The sequence below is a fragment of the Poecilia mexicana genome, unplaced genomic scaffold, assembly GCF_051168715.1.
Source record: "Poecilia mexicana isolate PSO_F unplaced genomic scaffold, ASM5116871v1 scaffold_21, whole genome shotgun sequence".
NCBI classification, from domain to species: Eukaryota; Metazoa; Chordata; class Actinopteri; order Cyprinodontiformes; family Poeciliidae; genus Poecilia; species Poecilia mexicana.
Window position 1 is genome coordinate 10025342 of NW_028263390.1, and position 21785 is coordinate 10047126.

Consider the following 21785-nt stretch of genomic DNA (forward strand, 5'->3'; position numbering starts at 1 on the left):
TTAAACCCAGCATTTCAAATTTGAGTGATAAATAGATATATGCAGGTCTGACATACTTATCACACCACTAGAACATAGTAACTGTAAATATTGTCAGGTGTATTTTGGCAATATGAGTCACCATTGAAAAGCAGGGTATAAACCCCAAGTCAGTGAAATTCAATCCGAGACCGACGACTATAAGCTTCGCACATGTGGTTCTCACTCATGGTTCCAAAATAAAAAACATGAAGAAAGTTGGTAATAGTTAATTTCTAAAAAAAAAAAATTCAATTTTCATAGTAAAGATTGTAATTTACACTCAAAAATTCAGACAAGTAATAATTTTATGTAAGCAAAACATGAATAGTCACAGGAAATATGTATTCTTCCCACAATGCATTGTGAGATCTGATTCAGCGCTGTGGGAATGGGCTCTTTGCACCTAAGGCGTTGACGTCACATCTCCAGGAGCTAATGCGGCTCACTTTTTTCCGCTTTGAGTTACCATGACTGGTAGAAAAGACTAAGTCGTATTTCAGATGCAAAAAAACAATACTATTAACATTGTTGTCTTCCTAATATAATGGGCTTTTAAGTTTTCGTTAATTTCCAAGCGATCCTGAATTAAGAAGATGGCTTGTAAATATCTGTCGCTATACCAGCTAACGCCGCACAGCAAAGTTTGCAGCCTTCACTTCACTCCGGATCAGCCTAAAACAACCGGGGATACGGATGGTAAATAAAGGAGCCTCCCTGAGTTATTTCCATGGAATCACTTCTATATTCAGCCTGAAAGAGTTTATGGGAACGAGAGAGCAGACCAGAGCCAGACAGCCGAGCTACTGATCCGCCTGTACATACTGCTGTAAACACCGTCCTATCTGAGCTCTTCACAAGAAACATGCAAAGGTAATAAAACGAAATAACACGGAGACATGAAGCAACACGGTCATATTTTTCTAAAAGCAGCAACTTTGAACCTGAACAGCTAAACCAGATCTCTGACACCAGAGCTGCGCTACTGTCAAGCTACGAGGCTTGTTGAGCTTCGTCAGGCGTCGGAAGTAAAAAGCCCGAACCGTAACCTCCCCGTTAGTCTGTGACACTAACGACAATAAACACACATAATATACTTGAAAATAAGATAAATACATTGTCTGTTAGAATGTTTAGATACTTAAATAGCACATTTTTACAAGAACAATGTCCGAGAATATTGCCTACTAGCATAAGCTAACGTTAATGTTAGCCACAAAGTTTAAGTAAAACTCACCTTCATGTCAGTGAATGTATAACGAGGCGAACATCTTAAAACCTTTCTTCAGCTGACTTGTTGGGGCTTCGGATCGATCCGTAAGGCCGATCCAAAAACCGTTTGAAGCATATGAGAGGGCTATTTGTCGTCTCATTTAGTACCGCGATTCATATCTGTAGCTCATTCACAGTAATTGCAGTGATGAGAGAAAAATGGTGTGCGCTGAGCTCAGAGCTTTTTCAGAAATGTATGTAAAACACTGGGGAGGAGCGTCAGTTATCCTGTCCCAAAACTTTGCTCTGAAGCACCTGGACCGAAAACCGTAAGCCCTAGGGAAATTTTGAAAACATTTTACCGGAGCAGGCATTCGTATCAATGTCACGGCCGACTTTCATACCAATAGAGCAATTTTTGCACCCATGAGAGCGATTTCAAAATTATTTTGGGGTCAAAATTCCACTCTGTTTCTCACTCTAAAAAAGCGGCAGTTGGTGTCAGTTACACTCTAAGTTTCGTCTAAGGTTCGGCAGTTGGAAATCTTGCTCGTTTTTCGCTTTTTACGTTGCCGTCATAACTCAGATCCCCAATAAAAATAATAGCTCCAATGCCGGGATCAAGCCGCACGTTTTGATAAAGACAGACACACATGAGCATGCAACAAACATTGCAATAATACAGAGAATTTTATTCATGTTTATTTTTTTTGTTAGTGCAATATATTATTTTATTTTATTATTGATTTCTTCTTATCTGCAATTGTGTTTGCTGTATCCAGAGGATATTTCTTTTGATCTTACTTGTAACGTTTGCTGAATTTTGTAAAGGAAAAAGTAAAGTGTTTTTGAACTGATCTGCTGAGTATGACTGTATCTGGTTGTATACACAAGATGTATGATATGGTTATGGTTGGGGGGAGGGGTTATTAAGCCAATGTGGTTCCCCCACCTTCTCAAAAATGTTCGGTGCTCTTGGGGGGTGTCAAGGTCCCCACCAAAACTTAGACCGAACCTACGCCCTTGGACAAAAGACAGTCAGCAGCGGGACATTCGGGTATTGTTTCAGTACGTATTTTACAACAACCACATTTCGGACATTCAAATGTGTTTTTGAGCGCCAGTAATACATTTAAATGAACCCAGCTGCTTTGGGCTCCGCTTAACGGCGGATACGATTTCACGACACACTCCTATTTCTGAAACCTTATATGAAACACGAGTCTGCTACATTTACACCCAGTTAGGGCTCGAAGGGGGTCATTTTTAAGATCGTTTTTTTACGACACCATCTGTCCTCAGACAAACTCGGTCACGTTGCCAGAGCAGCTCGCTAACCGCCCTCAGCCACATCGCCGCGATGGATCATGACGCCGCTGACGGTCCTATTTGGCAAGCTGCTGGTTTTCTCTCCGACCGCGGACGAGTCGCGCTGAGTGTGAAGCCGCCCGCCCGCCACCCCGAAATCACGGACAAATAGGTCAGCCAGCTAATAAATCACACCCTCACCAAGCCTGCTTTACTCAGCGTGATTCAACAGATACTCGCATTACGAGGGAAGCTGTGAAATGTAGGAGCTTCTTAGTTTTTCCATGTCGTGTTGGCGGCACCCGCCGTGACCCATTTCACAGACTTGGCACTTATTTTTTTTCATTTATTAAAAGGTGTCCTTGATAATGCCGAGGAAAGCCACGGAACAGACACAGCTTTTTTATCTTTATTTATTTATTTTTTCAAATGTCAGGAAAGAGAAGCCTGTAAAATGTCAGTATTATTACTTTATCTGCTCTAGTGTTGGAAGACTCAGGAGCTACATTATTGCTAATGCTTTCTTTGTTGTAAGATGTTAAATGTATTGTATTGTTAACATTTTATGTTCTCACTCTCCTACTTTGTTAGAAAAAATTAGCATTTTAGCTGCCAGTCTTTTTCAGGAAAAAAGCTGATCTCTAAAGCAAATTTATGGTAATACAACGTCTTATTTCAAACCCAGGTTTCACTGATGTTTGAAATAAAGATGGCTGAATCCGTGTGAAAATATTTTCTGTTTTTATTGCTGTCCTCCCTCCCCTTTGGTCTGCACGCGCAGGCCAAGCAGAGCTCGCGTGGGTGTATTCAAAGTGTAAACACTAGCTTAAAATTAGAATGCTTTAAAATGCAAAATGTGGCACGGACCTTTTGGTTGCGATTCTTGAGAATTGGAAATAATTTTTTCAAAATTTCCCAATTAAGATGCCAATGTTCTCTTATAAGAGTGAGAAAACCGAAAAAAAAAAAATCAGATGTCACTGAGTAAAAAGGAGTACAAGTGTCTTAAAAAAAAAGAAAATGGAATTTGTTCATAAATAGAAAATAGAGTGAGCACTCTTACGTTTTCCCCACATAATTCTGAACTGGATATGACTCGCTTGAGTTAATCTCACAATCCTGAATTAAAATCTTTGAAAACAACATTTACTCTTATGCTGCTGTCTTGTCAGCTAGTCTTGGTTCTACATTGTAAAGTAGAATTATTGAAATCAAAACCATCGTTTTTGCTTCCAGGATACTCCAAATAAAATCCCTCAGCCTGTAGTCATACAAAATATTATTTATTGACAATACTCTGCTGTGCTCCACACGAATTACACATTTTTTATGAAAGTATTTTCCGTTTTCACCGCAGTACCCTCTCGTTTTTGGTATATTGAGGCAACTCAATCAGCACTTGTGTGGGTGCACTCAAAGTGAAAATGCTGGCTTATAATTAAAGTAGTTTAGCAAAAAAAAAAAAAAATTGAGGCTTAAAACTGCAAATGAACCCATTAAATGTGCCTGGAGTGTTGAATTTTCACAGTTTGTAAAAGCCCCGATTAATAAACAGTGGATGTGCAAATTGCAAATTTTTACCTCTAAATTGCTTTGTTCCCAAAACCAATCGCCAACGATGGTTTGGAAGTACTTGAGGTCCCATCCAAAACATTTTGTGACAGCTTGAAAACCCTGAATATGTTTGCAGCTCTCAAAAAGAAAACAGATCCAGGATAAAATTATTATGTTTGAGATTAAAAAGAAGAAAAAAAACAAAACAATTGGACATTGATCCAAATCCAGATCTCAAATAAGAGTCGACTGTCCTGGTAAAAGGTGTGTGTACTCCTTTAAGAACTAGACTCTATGCATGAGAGTCGCTCCTCTAAAATGGTTTTACCTTCAGCATACAGAGGGTACACAGTCAATTACAGTCATGTTTTATGTATATCTACACCAAGGAGACAGAGAGATAGATGTTGGTTTTAAATCTTATATCCCGTTTTATTGTTCAGACATGGCAGAACAAGATGTACAATACACGGTACAAAGAACACACACTCGTACACACACATCGCCCAACATACATGTGGATACATGGAAAGACAAACAGAAAGGCCCATTTGTCGTTGACGCAGGACAAAATGGTGTCTTGATTGATACAGACAGGAGTTTCTAAGGGGATCCACTGATCAAACAACTCTTGTACACGATGTGAATGAGAACACACACACACACACACCTACACACACGCAGGCTTTCAGAGACAGATGAACAGTCACAGAGGCCAACAGGAGAACTTTTGTATTTAAAGGGGATTTTCCGTGGAGATTTAAGGATCTGGTGACAGCAAAAGATCAAAGCAAACAAACAAAAAGCCTCCAACGTCCACCCGAACGAGCTGCTGCCCACAGTGACGGTGGTTCAGTGGATTTCACAGGGATTTCACTGTAATTTCAAGCTCCAAGCTGTTTGGATTCTAAGAAACAAAACTGCAAATAGCTTGGATTCAACACAAAGGCTGTTTCCACGTTTGTTTGGTAGTTTTTTTTTTAAATTTTACTACAAAATTTTAAACCAAAGGTTGACATCTAGGAGATATTTTCACCCCATTTAGAAATGTTACCTACTTATCATTACGCCAAGTTACAACAAACTTATAATCACAAAAACTTGTTGTAATGCCACCACCAAAGCTGAAATAATAATTTAAAAAGGCAGTTTAAAAGAAAAATTTAAAATTCTGTGCTTTTAAGTTTTTCAAAAATGTAATTTTGCTTGTAGATAGCAGAAATAAAAAAAAAAACATTAAATTATATTTCACTTCCAGAGAACAGATTCCGCTTCCGCATCAAAGCAAATTAAACTTTAAAAGTCATGAAATTACTCTGTTTATCTTTGTTTTATACTTCACTGTCACATATCTCTGGGAGCTTTCTCCGTGAATTCATTAAATAATCTGTAATAATCTGCAGAGCCGCACGCGACTCAAAGACAATTAAAATCAAAAACGAGAAACAAATGGAAGTTAGTAAACTTAGGAGCTCGTGAGTTTTCATCGGAATCGCTGCCCGCACCTTTTTCACCAAACAAAAGCTTCTCGGATTACGATTAAAAACGTCCAGAAGGAGAAAAAAAAGGCATGTCTTCGACAATTCGGTGCGAAGAGTTTGCCTCAGATTTTAAAACGACAGACATAAAATAAATACTCCCGTTTCACATCTCCACTCTTTCAGACAGAACAGACAGTAGATAGGAAAGCAATACAATGGTGTCAGTTTTGGCATTGATCGAGTACAGATGTGTTCTTGGCAACGAGTCGTTGTGTTGTTTTCTGGCGTTCGCTGCCTCCAGGCCTCCTGAACTGTGCGACGTTAGTGTTATTAATCTGTTATTTTAATGCACTGCGTGGAAGAAGCTGGACGCTGGAGTCCGGATCGGCTTCAAAACCCGCCATCAGCAGCCGCCGAGCTAAAATGATTGTCACTTGGGTAATGCAGGACTCTCACACGACACGTGAAGCTTGTGTTTCTGTGACCTGGTGGAGGCAGATGTCTGAACGGTTAAAATGCTGGAAGGTTAAAGAAAATCCGTGCCCTGAAGACAGCAGCCGGACAAACGAAGGCGAGAGAGGACCAAAGTCGGACACTCTGGACTCAAGTTGGAAAAATCCGGCCTCGGTGAGTCAGTCCAGCTCGTGGCCACACAGTGATGAGCGATGAAACTGACAGTAAGGACGTCCTCCGAGCTCATTCGGAACGCAGATGAAGTCGAACCAACGTTTCCTAGAAAACTGAACCCTCTCTTCTCTGATTGGGCAGTTTGTTGTGGCAGCTCACAGTGAAGCCTGTGTTTAAAGGAGTGCTTCACATACGTCCATGTCTGGACAGCGGCAAATTAATTAGCAGGGTGTCCTGCTAGGACAGTCGCCGCTGCTAGGACGTTAAGCTATATTATCTAATTATTGAGTATTTTTGCCCAGCTAGCTCAGGTGGGAGGCGTGCTGTGATTGGTTCTGGCTTTGAGGGCGGGTCTTAGCGTCCCGCTCCCCCCTGCTTAGCCAGGCTTAGCTGATCTTTTCTGGGCCGCTGGACGTTCAGAGTCTGTGCGCCTCCGCGCAAAGATGTCACTTCCTGTTGTCCGTGGAGGAGTTAGCTGTAGTGTCCGTCTTCGTCTCCTCCGTGCTTCCAGGCGTCTGGAGCGCCGCGGCGTTGGGCCCGCCCCCGTTTTGGAGCGTTTCCTGCTTGTACTGTTGCAAGGCGCGGCTGACGGCGTCCTCCACCAACCTCCTGCTGACCCTCAGCAGCTCGGCCTCGTCGGGCTCCGAGCGGCGGCGTCCACCTGAGGGGAAGAAGTGGAGAAGAGGAAAAAAAAAAAGTTGATATAACAACAGCATTCAGCTTCTATGCACCACAACTCTGGAACAAACTTCCAGAAAACAGCAAAACTGCTGAAACGCTGTTTAGCGTCGCCTTTGAAGCATAATCAATTAAGAATTTAACGATCGGCACTTGACTAATTGTAATGTTTCGATTGCTGACTGTGTTGCATGACTGTGTTTTTATGATGTGAAGCACTTTGAAATGCCTTGCTGCCGAAATGTGCTATACAAATAAGATTTGATTGATTGATCGAACCGTGGGGTTTTTGATGCTGATGCAAACACTCCCAAATGTAGGAACAGGTTTTTAGCATGTGCTGCCATTTCGTCACTTCAAACTAACTGCTTCAGACTCTCATATTCAAATTAAAACCTCGATCCTTTAGAGCTTTACTAAGAACAATAAAGTAACAACTTCTGCAGTTCAACAAGGTATCCATCACCATGTGTCGACTTCTCATTCCTCTTTGTCTCCGTCTCTCAATGGATTCACAATATGACATGACATCAAACACCAACCTGCGTCCCTCTTTACTCAGACATATCCTCGATCTGATTTACAGCAGGTTTTAATGTCAGGAAAGACATTTCCCTCCAAAGCTATTGAGAAAATAAAGTCCTCTTTGCTTTGCTCTGGTTATTGGGGTGACTAGAGAGACTCATCTCATCAGACATGCCAGATACAGCGTCAGCAGACAGCTGACCTTTATCATGCCTCCTCCTGTCACCATTTTTTTTTTAAATCTGTGCTGCAGAAACAAATTCAGCTCTAAAAAAACACTACAAAAGTAAGTTGTGAACTATCATAATCTCTCACAGTTGTGTGTTCAGATTTGTTAAGATTAAAACAGTCACAATGCAACCAAAAACCAGCTTTTAAAAGCTGCAAATCAAGAATATGCATACAGCTTATTATGGTGGCCTGGAAGGATCAACAAAATGCAAAAGAGAAAATGGAAGTAAAGCTAAAAGACAGCATCACTGTGGCTTTTGCCGTTTTATTGTGGTTTTTGCATTTTGTTGACCCTTCTATGCCTCTGTAGAAGAACTCTCTGATTAGATGCAATTAACAACATCTACTTTTCAGGTTCAAATTATTGACGACCTTATATTACAGAATTAACAGCAGGGAATAGGAGAAGATATGAAGCCATCATTTATGGACAAAGATAGGGAGGCAGACATCAGTCTGATGTGTTTATAGAGTCTTGTATTTTACAGAGATTTTCTGTGGCAGGTAAGCACACAGTAGTGCCTAACTGCGAGTAGGTTGGAAAAATATTAGGTTTTACAAAGACAAGTCTGGAATACATTATACGGCATATAAATGCTAGCGTCTTGAACGTGTATAACCAACAGCACAAGTGTGTGTGACCTGTTCAGCTTCCAAAAAAGGGCTAATTGTTCGATGAAGTCTCGGGAACGAGAGTCTGCAGAGCTGCTGGAGGCTTTGAGAGGAAGTGCAGCGCGGGTCACGCTAGCAAACCTAAACGGAGAAAGATCCAACTCTGGGAAGTGTAACCCCAGATGAAAGACGCAGCTCGACACCGGAGGATCCGGACTATTAAAAACAACGCTGCGATGAGAAATCGCAGAGCCGTGACTGCGGAGCTAAAGTGAGATCTTGTTAAGTCTGCTTTAAACAAAACAGTTTGTCAAGAGCGCCCTGCAGCTGAACACCACCGCAGGGCCGCTACTGTAAACATTTCTGTTCTCCAATTATTGTTGAAAAGAACATAAAACCGTAGGAGACTTCACAAAACACTGCAGATAAAGAGAAGAATGTTTTTTTTTTTGTCTGTAGGACAAGAAAAACAATATTTGTTTTCACCGAGTGTGATGTGAATGGGATTTAGGAAAGATATAAATTTTTAAATATATTAACACGTCACCGTCTGAAGCAGAAAGTCATTTGCAAGTTATAGGATTTCAGTCAGAGAACAGAAGCAGTTGTTGTGAACGACGACGTCGATATTCTTCGCTTTCACTCGAGATTCAAGGCACTGTCAACTGAGTCGACCCCATGTCAAACACGACTGCTTCTTAATTCAACAGCAAACTCGGTGAGATTCAAACACTAGTTTGTTTGCCAAAAGTGCAAACTTTCAAACCTATAATCAAGTAGCCAGTTTTTCGCTCCATCATTGGAAGAGTTGAAAAAATGTTTAATGTTCCGCTTTGCAAACATTCTGCAGGAGGTTTCTCAGGGTTTATTTTCCCCCTCAAATACATTTAGATAAATGCAGAAAATAATTATTATTATTCTGAAGATAATATATGAGCATCCTCGCTAATCATAGCCTGAACCAAGCAGCTAAAATCTGGATGTCTCCACAGAAGAAAGGATGTTATGACAACCGTTATCTCTCAGCTCCTGTGAATTTTGCCATTTTTCTCCAGTAATGAGAAAAAACTATTTCTTTAGCCCGCTTAATTTCTTGATCACTCTGCGAAGGCTGCGGAGATGAAAATGAAAGGCAAACAGAGGGGGTCTGGGGGCGAAATCAGGGAAGATGGACCGGCCAACCGGCGGCGAGGAGAAACTGTAAGATGGACATAAAGTCAATAATTCACGTAGAAATACGGTTACAGTTGGCAGGCAGGCAGCAAGCAGGGGCGGCGGGTAATGGAAAAACCAGGCAGCAATTCGGTTGGTCTGAGATATACACACACACACACACACATCTCTGTTATAATCACGTCATCATCTGATTACTAAAGACTGGAAGGAGATCCTCCAGCTAATCGTCACTGGCCTAAAATCCCACTGGGCCCGTATGTTTGTTTTGTCATCGGGCAGAGTGGGGCCTTTTTACGCTTTGCAGAAAAAGAGTGAATGCAGGAAGAAGAGTGAGATTGCCTGAGAGGACGACGAGGTCGGCAACGGTCAGAGTCAAATTGCAGGGAGAAGATTAAAAAGCCTGCTCGTTTCTCCTTAGCGTTTCGACCTCACATCTTTGTTGCTTTCTTTGTTCATTCACAGATCAGACATTATTTACATAAAAACAAATCTTAAAGGCGCAGCTAGCTATACGATAAACGGAGGATCAGAATCCTAAGCAGTAGAGAGCAGAATAGGGAACGACAGCAGAGGGTCTATTTTTGAAAACGGCAACATGCTGGACTGGTTTCTACATTATGTAACAAAGAAGCTTTGATTCAGTTCTGATTTGGGTGCGATATTCTTACCCAGTTTGTTCAAGAGAGACAGAGATGTCAGCTGGAGGACTAGAATTAGACAATTTTACTTTTTGTAAAAGCCACCACTCCAAAACTGCTGCTGGTCTCCACCAATAGCAATTCCTCAGGGTTTTTGAAGAAGACTCAGTGAGGCGTTTATAAAATCCAGTTTCTAAGTTGGATGGTTAAAGCCTGTACATGAAAACGAGTTGTTTGTTGGTAGTAAAGAGCTGAGACAGCGCTGAGAAGAAGCGAATTTCTAGCGGCATTCACGTCCAACTTGTTACACTTCCAACCTCGTCTGCCACTGACCGTGGCAGAAGATGTGCGACAGAGTCAGAGCGGTCAGCATAAATCATGGCCGCCTTTACATGATTCAATCAAATTTCCTGAAAGTCTAATCTGTTCTTACATGTTGATACGTTCCGCATGTTTTGTAGGGAGAAGGCTATTTAGTAATAGTGTAAAACTCATTAGAGTATAGATGTTTACATTGTGACTTGGCAGAGAAACTGCAAAAAAACAAAAAAAAAACTTAAGTTACAGTGATGCTCTTTTCTACTTTGCTACACAAACTGGCATTTCTGAAAATACTCTGAGTCAAAATAAAGGTGCATTTTGCAAAATGCACTTTACATCTTTCGAAAAAGTTCAGTACGAATCTATTTTCATAATATTACAATTTTATTCTCATAATTTAATTATTTTTAATGTTTTTAGCGTGGCCTCCCTATTTATACCTCCCTAATTAAGGCAGCTATAAAAAAACAAAGCAACGTTCTCAGATAGCTGTGTAATCGTGTGGAGTCTGTTTTTAAAGTTAGGCCAGTAAACAGAGTTCATTCCAGTGATCTGTACTTTAACGTCACACAGAAATGCGAAAAGGTTTAAAATAAAGTTGCATTAACTCTGTAGATTAACTGTACAACAGCTGTCTTATGTTCTAATAGTCCGATTAAGGAATGATTGCTTCGCTGGTGACTATAATCAGAGGCAATCTGCTCGCCGGCGCCTTACAGACATCAGGAATCAAAGCCTGCAACTTATGCATCTGAGGTTTTTGACCTTAAAAATTATTAGTCACACCAGACTGTCACCACTAAGAGTTGTATTGTGTTGACGTGAGCATTGTGCGCAGTGTGGGTTTAGGTTGTTCTTGGTGACAAAAGCCCAAACAGAAACCAGGAGGCACCGGCAAAAAACCTCACTTATCTATATTTCAGAATAAACTCATGTGAGCTTCAGTATTTGTTGTTTTTTTCCTCCTCCCTTGTTTTCAACCTAACGAGATGTTCCGCTCCCTCCTGGTTACCCGTGCTCTATCGAGTTTCGAATCTAAGGAGCGCTGCCGCTGTTGTGCTGAGACGCGATTAGATTACCCGCGACCTCCCTCTCGGATAGACCGACTCACGCCTCCGACTCATCTCTGTGCATTTCTTCTCCCTCTGAACCTCGCTGTCTTGAGTTTCTCCGAAACCAACCAGCCAGAGCCACTTTTTTGGGAGACCGTGCACACATTTCTGCATAAATCAAACAGGTGCACTTAGCTCTAATGACCAACTCCTGCTCAGGGTCATTTGAATCACACGATGCAGACCTTGCTCGCCTTTTCCACGGCTCTTAACAATCACGGGGATAAACCTCTGCTCATTACCGGTGATTTGGTCTGGGCGGCCAACAACCAGCAACCACTCAGAAATATGTTTTTCCATCCATTTGCGGAGCCTCGCAGAAGTATTCAGTCCCGCTGAACTTTTTCAACTTTTTGTCACGTTAGAACAGCCAACCTAATTTTATTCTGATTTGCATTTAATGAGTTCGACCAACACAAAGTAGTGGATGATTGCCAAGCGGGAGAGAAAGGGTACATAGTTTTTCCAAATTTTACAAATGAAACCTGAAATGTGTGGCCTGCTTTTACACCCAGTTGCCATGAATGAATAATGAAGAACAACCAATTAGATCCATGATTTCTGCAATTAGAAATGTGTTCAATTATTGCTTCCCCCAGCCACATGTTGTTGTGACCTTGGGCAAGTTGCCTATGGTTACGCGTTTTCAGTCCACTTACTTTGAATGACCTTTGGGGTAAGCCTTTACCAGCTTTGCTAATTTTTGCCCTTTTTTTTTTTTTTTGCCCATTCACTGACAAAGGAGTGTCAACACCAATTTTTAAGTTGTTCTACAGATAGCTAGATTTAGGTTTGAACAGACTAAACCATTTAAACAAATGCATATGCATTAAATTTCTCAATAAGTTTACCCTGTTGACTGACTAAACAATTTCTGAAGAAAACAGCCTGCTTAGGATGTTTTTCTAAAACAGTTTTCAACACAAAATTGGAGCAAAAAATGCATATCAGACTACTCCGACAAGCAAATGCAAACAAAAAGAAGAAGGAAAAAAATGAAGTTTAAGAAACTGTATTGCAAATAAAACATAAAGACTGCATTTTCTAGTATTTCTTAAGGATGAGTTAATCATTTGTATAAAAAAATAACAAAATAACTAAAAAAAAAACCCTGAATTTGCGATGCCATTTTTGAACACTGTAATGACAATATCAATTATCTTTTTAAAAAAAAAAAATCTTTTTCTTCATCACAAAGTTTCCACCCGTGTTTGTGAGATTTAGCATTGTACTTACTAAAAAAATCTACCTCCATTGAGGACAGTGAGGAAATCCAACTAACGGGTCAAATGCAAAATCTGAACAAATGACACTTGAATGACCTTCCTTCAAAATATTCCATTTGCATAACAGCACACATTAATATTTAAAAAATTAATGTTATCAGATGTACTAAGTTCTGGTAAGTCGTGTTGTTTTTGCTCCTCTTCACAGCTACGTGCTACTTTGTGTTGGTCCATCACACGGAATCACAATAAAATAAACTACTGGTGTAATTTCAAGGAAAACGTAAAGTATCTAGATCTGTAAAATAACAATTAATAGATATTGTTCGATATGTATATAAAAAATCAGCTACATTTGAGAAAACTAAAGAGTAGTCTACAAAAGTCCTTTCCTCAAAGAAACGGGGCGATTCTTGATGTAACAAGGGCACAAACCCAGGCAGCACAGTTAATGGACAGTGTCCCTAATCACTTCCTGGCCAGCTGCTCTGACCGAGACAGAGGCCAGCGCTGCTCGGCTCATTTAGGCTCACTTTGAAGATGGCAAGTCAGCGTCACATTTAATTCAGCGATCCACAAGTCATGCATCCATTTGATTTTCAGTGCAAAACATTTTCAGTGATTGATGTTTTGTAATCAAGAATCATTAATCAGACTATTATTCATTTGGATTGTGTTGGGATTGAATCATATTAGGAACGAATCATATTAGGATCTTAACATGCAATCAGAGATAATTTAGGTTATAAATTAACCTCAGTGCCTTAATTGCAGACGTGCGTTATTATGAGTACACATACTTGAGCGCTTGACATGGATCGGACTCTGAGTCAACTCTGCAAACACAAGAACAAACACGGACTGTTAAACAAGGACAAAATGAAGAATAAAAGCAGCAAAAAGCAAAAAGTACAGTAAATGCAATGTTATCCTAAAGAGCTGAGTTGTGGTGTTGAGCCTTACAGGTCTCTGCGGGGTACAAAATAAGTTGCATGTGTGCATTTTCTGGGTTGTGGCGCAACGCTAGAAACCAGAAGTAGGTAAGAGCATCTATCATAAAAGGCTGCATGTTGTTTAAAATATGAGAGTACATACAATAAATCTTTGCCTTATATTAAGACTAGTAGAAAGGTGAAAATAAAACGGCACGTGAATTCCAGAAAGTAAAAGGTGGCAGATTTTTTTTTATTATTATTTTTTTGTCTGTAGATCATCTTCTGTTTACACGAAGTCGGTTTATCGCTGCTTGTCAAAGGTCTTTTCTGTGCGCTTTTCTCTGATAAGGACACATATGTTTGAGTAAAAATCCTCTTATCTGAATGTTCGATCTCAACTTCTGATACAATGCAAGCCTTTATGATGGCAGTAAAGCTGCCCTTTGTACCTGTTTCGCAAATACATAGGACCTAAAGCTATTTGATGAGCAGTCGGGATGACGGGCACCTGGAAAATCATTTACGCGACTTATCTCCAACGCCACATACCACACGTGTTCAAGCAGCGTCCTGAACACAAGATACGACGCTGCCTCTTTCGCCTCCAGTGTTGCATCCTTTTCTTTACTTACTTCACCTTTTCCTCTCAGCTTCCTTCGTGCCTTTATAATCAACCTTTTCCCACTCTGTCACTCTACCTTTTTTTTTTTTTTTTTTTTGCTGGCAGTTGTTGTCATGGCTACAGAGATGAGAACCAGACATGCACTTCAACTCTGAACAACAGAAAGAGGTTGCACCGACTTCCATTCGCGTTTCACTCACTTCAGTCTCAAAGCCCCTTCTCCTTTCACACCACTTTAACTTCGTTCACCCCCCACCCCCAGCCCCCACCGGAACTACTTGTATTTTCTCCCTCCCAGACTCTTTCAGGTCCCTTTCGTCATTTATTATGAAGGACGTCCCTTAAACTGTCAGCGCCTTGGGTTATTCAAGAAGTCTATCAAGCAGCTGGCGAGGATGCAGACAGTCAGTTCAATGTGACTGACACTCTGGTGGAGTTGCTTGACATAGATTGCTGCTCATCTGATGTGAACTTGCATAAACAATTTCAAGTTAAAAGTATAAAAAAAACCCTCTAATGTTTAAAATATAGTGTTATTACACAGGGGTTCTAAATATTTTCTACGGTGAAACGCTGAACTCTTCCTGACTTGCGTTTGTTGAATTCTGAAGCTGCTTCTATAAAAGTTACTTTAACTGTCTGTAAAGGTTTTATCTGTAGACAGACATGGGGTATGTCAAGGTTTTATAGTTACGCTTTTAAAACCAATAAAGTTTTCTGTTGAACTGTTTGCATGATTTAAAAGTACTTTAAGTGAGATGCCAAAGAAAAATTGAGTCAAGTCTACAGTCTCACATGTCTATTACAGTCAAACATTACAAGATAGGCTCCGCAGACAGAACAAACACTCGTTTGGATTATTTGTTGACCTTAAAATAACTTTTTGCACAATCAATACCCAAAAAATAATAATCAATAAACTTGGATTGTTTGGAATAGGAGGGGAGGCAGTGAATTCAGTAAGAAGTTTTTTCTGTGTGAAGCATCTTTTAAAGTTGGGTGGTTCTCCTCTGAATTAATTAATATTTTCGTGGCGTCCAGCAGGGATGGATGTTTGGCCCAAGTGTGCATCATGGAGACAATATAAGAATACTTATCTGTCCTTAAGCTACTGGTCACCTCGGAACAAAAATGTATACTGGGCAGACATATAACTAACGTTTTAAGATTAAAACTCTGAAAGTGAAAAACTCTAAAGGGTTAAAATATACAAGAAACTTAACCAGAAGCCTCCATTCACTACAAATAAAACCCAAACAGGTCATAAACTGAGACTCACCGCATATAAAAGTTCACAGTTTTGTCATACTGAACATATTCCAAGTCTAGCACCATAACTACAAAACATTACATCAACTTTTCATTTCCCAAAAGGGGCAATATACATTATTCACTAGGTAGGATATAAAAATGGATCTTTTATACAATTCATTAACTCTGCAAAGCTAGCAGCAACATATTATCATCCGATATTCAAAGGTTATTCCTTTTTAAGAAGGAACTATACAACCAGAGGGGTTTTATAGATTTCAGAGTTCAGACAGTTGAGCTTTCTATGCCGTATTTCTGCCTGTGAGGTCCAAATCTGGATTGGTCCAACTTAGGTATTCAGACAATGAAGCAATTTAAAATCACAGTAGTATTCAGTAGTATACATGTTTGAACATCTAGATACTTCATTTCTTTCTCAGCATGTAAAAGCATCTAATATGGTAGATTTAAATATAATACTTAAATAAAAATCCTTATAGCTTTTAAGATGTACTTTGACATTTATGCACAGCTGTTCTAGATAAACTAAAACTAGAAGTGAAAAAAATGCCGGTAATTAGTCAATCATTTCTGTGTAATAAATGTCATGTTTTACTGACAGTAAATAAATGAGTGATAAAAAATGATATACATAAATACAGATGTATTAATGCTCCTGCATAAACACAGTCATTTTGGCAGACATGAAAAGGTGAAGAACGTAATTATACTTTTACCTTCCTAAGAAATAAGTACTGCTGTGACGCTGTAATAACTCCTTAGATGAGCCAGGAGCATAAAATGGAGAACACGAAGAGCAAAGGCTGAGATGTCGCGGGTATAGGGTTTGGAAATTTGGCTGCACATTTTCAGCGTGAGTAACGGAAAGTGGCAGCCGCAACCTTTAAACTGCATGAGCTCAAACTCCTGCATTTTCTCTCATCTTGTCCTTTATCAGCTCCAGACATCCAGAGGAGTCCATTTTTGGTCAGATCAGTCTGCTGAATGTTAAAGCAGCTTTTTAAATACTTACCACGGTGGATGGAGTTTTTTTAAATTTTTTTTAATAGCAGCTGGTTGTTCTTAAAGTTTATCGTTCCAGCCTATTTGCTACTGGTGATGCTAGCCACACACTAAGGCTCGACATGCACAGTGCATGCAGCAGCAAAAGGACCTGTAATAATCCAATTAAATACTTAATCATATTCACTGGATTCATGAGACCATCTACAATGTTTATTATCCAGCCTCGTAATCTGCTGTGATGACTAATTCTTCCCATTTCAGCAGATTTCCTGAAAGCCTGAGCGGAGGTTTACACGGAACGCTAATAAAGCATATGTGGCACGACGAGATGGAAAAGTAGAAAGAGCAAGGGGCAGATGGAGAGGAGGGGAGGGAGAGGAGGAAGTCACAGAGGAGGAACAGCCAAAATGGAGGTTCAAAACTGAGATATGAGAAGGCAAAGCAGGAGAAAACCAAACTGGAAGGGGGGTTTAATTTGAGGATGGAGGAAGAGCGAGGGGGAGAAACTGGATCCTGAAGATGAGGAAAGAGAAGAGGACGGCAGGGGCCGAGCCGAGGCTCCAGAGCAGGGAGTTAGATTCGCTAATGGTGGAGCAGTTTCCTGAGGAAATACCAAAGGCTCATCCAAACCCATGACACTGCCTGCAGCAGAGAATTCAAACACTTATTTTTTAATCGCCAAGCGTATTTGTCAAGCATTTCAATGAACACGTGACAAAATAAAAACTAACTTCGGTAACACTTTATTTGAAGGGGGGTGAATAAGACTGTCATGACACTGTCATAAACATGACATAACACCTGTCATGAACATGAATAAGCCTTCATGAATATTTATGACTGTTGTCATAAAGCGTCATTCGGTAAATTATGACACTTTTAATACAAAGTTGACATTATTCAAAATGTCTTTGTTATGACAACTTGACATTAACCAAGAAATCATTACTGATATAAATTTGTTATAAAAGTATTACTGATTGCACTTTAAAAATTAGATAACTTTATGTTATTAAAGGTAAAGTTTAAACAGTAATTAAACAGTGTCGTGAAAGAAAAAAAAAAGGCAGCACCCTTCTCACTCAGGAATAATCCACTTCAAGAAACATTTGGCTACAGCTCTAAAGTCTGATCAATAAGCCTAAGAAGTGGTTAGCAGAATAGTTTATAGGCCTGTGGTCTCCTGCCTCAAATGTCACTTGACAAGGCAATGAAAAGCTTGGTAAACTCTTGCAATGCTGTGTAGAAAATTACTCGGCAAAGACAAAAGGAGAAGTTAGTCTACGGTACACGTCCACGGGGTTTGAAGCATCCCGATTTCAATGTGTTTCAACTTTTGAAGTACAATTAAAAAAAAAATTTTAAAAAAAGATGTTTCTGGCAATACCTCCCTTCAGGCAGAATAATGGCACAGAGTGCACACCAGGACACACACATGTTCTTCTAATCCAATGTGCGAAGACAGTTTTATGAAAAATAAATAAATAAATCCTTCTGCTGACAGTGAAAACAATAAAAGCTCCATTGTTCTGCTCACACCTGTAGAAAACGGGATAAAATAAAGCATTTTTTTCTAATTTATGCTTTAACTTCTGAAGTTTATTGGACTGCTAAGGGAGCTTAAATGGAAGTGCACATATTTCTGGGGAAAAGAAAAGAAAAATAAGAGATGACACAGGTGGCCATTTCTCTTAAGCAATATTTTGTTTTCAGACGTCACCAGCTATAATGACTGTTGTTTTGCGTCACCAAGCAGTGGGTTATGCATGCCGACAAGTTGTTTGAGACGTACACCAAAAAATCCCAGCATTTCTCATCTTATAACCACAGTTAAAGTTAGTTAAAGTAACTGGAACTATGCACTTTGGCTGGGCTCCGGGCCAACGTTAAGCACGGTGGAGGATCTGTGTTCCTGTGGGCTTGTTGTCCTTCCAAAACCGTGGGAAACTTGATAGATTTCAGGGAATTAGAAACTCTACTTCTGAAATGAAGACATAAAAATGTCTGGTCGGCTCTGCCAGGAAACCACGGCTGGGTCGTCATTGGTCTTTCAGCAGATTAATCACCTAAAACATATGGCCAAATCGGTGCAGAAAAACTCGCACAATCAATATTCTTTCATAGGTAAGTCAATCCCCAGACCTAAATCAGATAAACCAAGGAGAGGAGGGCATAAGGGAGGACGATCTAGACTGATTGCTTGCTCCAACCTTGTGCTTAAAGCCTTGATGAATCTGTTGTGTATGGTAGAATCTAAAAGAAGACGGCGCACCATTGATGTGTGTAACATAAAGGCTTAGTATTGAAGTTACTAACTCAATGAGAATTAATCCCAAAAATACAATTTCATTAACAAGAACACAACATGAGTCAATCAGCTGTGGTCCACAAATTCACCACAATTCCTTTTAATAAATATTTAAGCCTTAATAGAAGATGGGAGAGATCAACAATTGACTCACTAAAAGGGAAAACTTAAAAAAAAGAAAAGATTAGGAAACAAAAAATCAGCCTTTAAAAAGAAGAAAACAGGCAACTTTCTGTAAGGATTTTCTTTCCTAGAAGACAAACATCTAAATCTGTCAGCTTGAAAACTGAAGCCGACATTTGAAGCTGTTGTGCATTTGTCTTTGTGAACACGGACGAACCCAACGAAACACTCGTAATGCCCTAGTTTGATTTACAACAGCCGTAGACTGCTGCAATCCACCAATCGACCTACAAGAGAATATCACAGCTCAACTCTAGAGTTCCCAGTACAGTGGTGAGTTTCAGCAACAAATTTTGCTATTGAACTTGAAAAGCCACAGCTGTAATATATGGTGAAATTCTCTCTAAGAAGCAGGAACAGTCTGAACCGGGCTGCAATCTAAACAGTGTCTGGGTGAGTAGAAACACTGGCTGTGATCCAGTCAAACACAATCAAACATCAGCGACTCGGAGCACTAAAGAATTGAGCACCGACTTAAAAAACACACATCCTGGTGTAGCCGTTCATCTTTATAGAAAAACCGCACGTGCGAATCCCACAAGGCCAAATTTTAGGTTACATAAGCTGTAACGTTTTATGACTCCCTCCCGTTTGTCAGGTTGTGACGAATAAAATCAGTGAGGTGTTTTCTGCTGAGTGGCCAGACTCGAGACTTTCATAAACTTTTTTTAATTTTATTTAAAGAACATGAATAAATAATGTGAATATTTTCAGCCTCTCTGCTGTGACGACGGCGCATGAAGGAGTTAACGCTGAGAGGCAAGAGAAAGAAAAGAAGAGACTGGGCATGGAGGATAAAGCGGGATGAATTAAACGGCGCCGCATGCAGCTCGTCCCCCTGCTGCGCTTCCCCCTGATTCTGTGTTCTCAACTTTCTCTCCTTCCTGCTCACATGCGGTCTCTGCCGTCTCCACCTGCACACCTTCGGACGCAAACGGGCCCGGATTCGACTCCACGTTTTCATAACAACGCGGAGGGTACAAAAAAGCTTTACTATAAAAATGAAAAAGAGACGGCGTCCGTCCAAGGTCGGTTTTTGAAATGCTGTTACGGAGAAGGTGAAGGTGAACAGCTCACGCCGAGAAGTACCAGCTAAAGATTCTCCTCCCATTTGCATGTTTCAGACCCGGCGGTGGTCCTCTGCGAGGGGGGGAAAGCTGCCTTCGTAGAGGGGGTTATTAAAACGGATAATTAAAAAAAAAAAAAAAAAGCGAACCGATGTTATGTTTTGCAAGCTGAGGGGGGAAGAAAAGAGGCTTCGAACTCAATTGAGAGATCTTTAAATCATGTCCGACGAGGCAGCGGCGTGGCAAAAAAAACCCCAATATTAATTATTGTGTGAAAGCAGCACAACTCGACTTTAAAGGAAGTTTTATAATCAAAGGGATTAATTATCATATTTTCAGCCAGTTTGTTTGTAGCTTCAGACTTGGCAGGGAGCCTTAAGGAGTATATTTTAGAAAAAGATGAAAATCTGTTCGGTTTTAATTAAGCTGAAGGGCAGAAACAAAGTTTTTAATATTCAATAAGGGCAGCTTCATCTTTCGGATTTTTAAACGGAGCGTCGGCAGAGATTCTTGAGACGCAGCTTTAGCTCGTACAGTGACCTTGGAAATGTCAGCCAGTTCAATCTCAAGTCCAAGCAGGCTCCGCACGGGATGCAATACAATTCCCTCCAGGGAACGCTGATATGGGATGCCAACAAAATCTAATCGATTGCACTAGTAAATGTGCCATATAAGAGAATATATTCCCAGGAGGCAATAAACTAAAAACATTCTCCTGTTTCTTTGTGTTCGAAATCGTTCATTATTTCAAAGCAAAACTGTTAACCAAAACACGTTATTCCAAGAAGTTGCTTTAATTTGATCTATAAATATGAAGATTCTAGTAAATAAATTAGATTTTAAAAAGAAAGACCCCATTAGAACGTATGCACCGACTCTCTTTATTAAAAATATTTTAAATAGAAAAAGTACGATTAACTATGACTTGTCTTCATGATGTAACGAAGCTCTGTTTCAATTATTCTGTCCTAAACTTTCTTTTGTGATCTTGATGCCTTCGTTATCAAGCGTAGCAAAGCTTAAGAATGTATGTATCGCTGGCTTGCCACACTTTGAACTTTGCACTTCTATTAAAAGGAACAGGCGAGTCTTTTAGCACCATCACTGCTACCCAGCTGCTGTTACTGTTGCCAGATTAAGAAAGTATCCTCCTGTACTCATTATGTGTTGTGACTCACAACACACTGCACTAAAAGCACGTGTGCTGCTCTCCTGGAAGAGCATCGCCATCGCCTGCAGCAGATGTATTTGTTGTCCGACTGTGTGAGCATATGTACAGTTAAAGCCCTGATTAATCCCATTTAAACAGAACTGTCGTCTCAAAAATATTTATCTGCGTGTGGTTAATATAGCAGTTTTAACTGTTCACATATCTATTCCCACCATTCTTTGAGCCCACAGAGACGTTTGTCAGGAGAACTGTTGCGATGTTTGTGCTATAAAATATTAGAAATGTTTCCAAAAGATCCATATTGAAGATGTGGGAATGTTGGATTCGCCACAACGTGAGAATATGTTTATGTGTTTGTCACCTGCAGTGACGGCTAACACCACACTGTGACAGCTTGTCACATTGGTCATGGCTGAGCTCGCGCGCAAACACGGTGGAAGCAAACGCACACCCACACGCACGCTTGTGTCTTGCGGTGCTCACGAGGGAGGGTGTCGCCGAAT

General features: G+C 40.2%; 1 protein-coding gene across 2 annotated transcripts in view; it reads right to left on the minus strand.

Annotated features, from left to right (window-relative positions):
- Positions 1–4499: 4499 nt before the first annotated feature.
- Positions 4500–21785, minus strand: part of akap7 (A-kinase anchoring protein 7) — a 47142-nt gene continuing 29856 nt past the window's right edge. For both annotated transcript variants that reach the window (XM_088001700.1, XM_014985779.2), the window contains exon 10: positions 4500–6861. In XM_088001700.1, the coding sequence (XP_087857826.1) occupies positions 6647–6861 (215 nt within the window). In that variant the 3' untranslated portion in view covers positions 4500–6646. The remainder of the gene's footprint in view (positions 6862–21785) is intronic.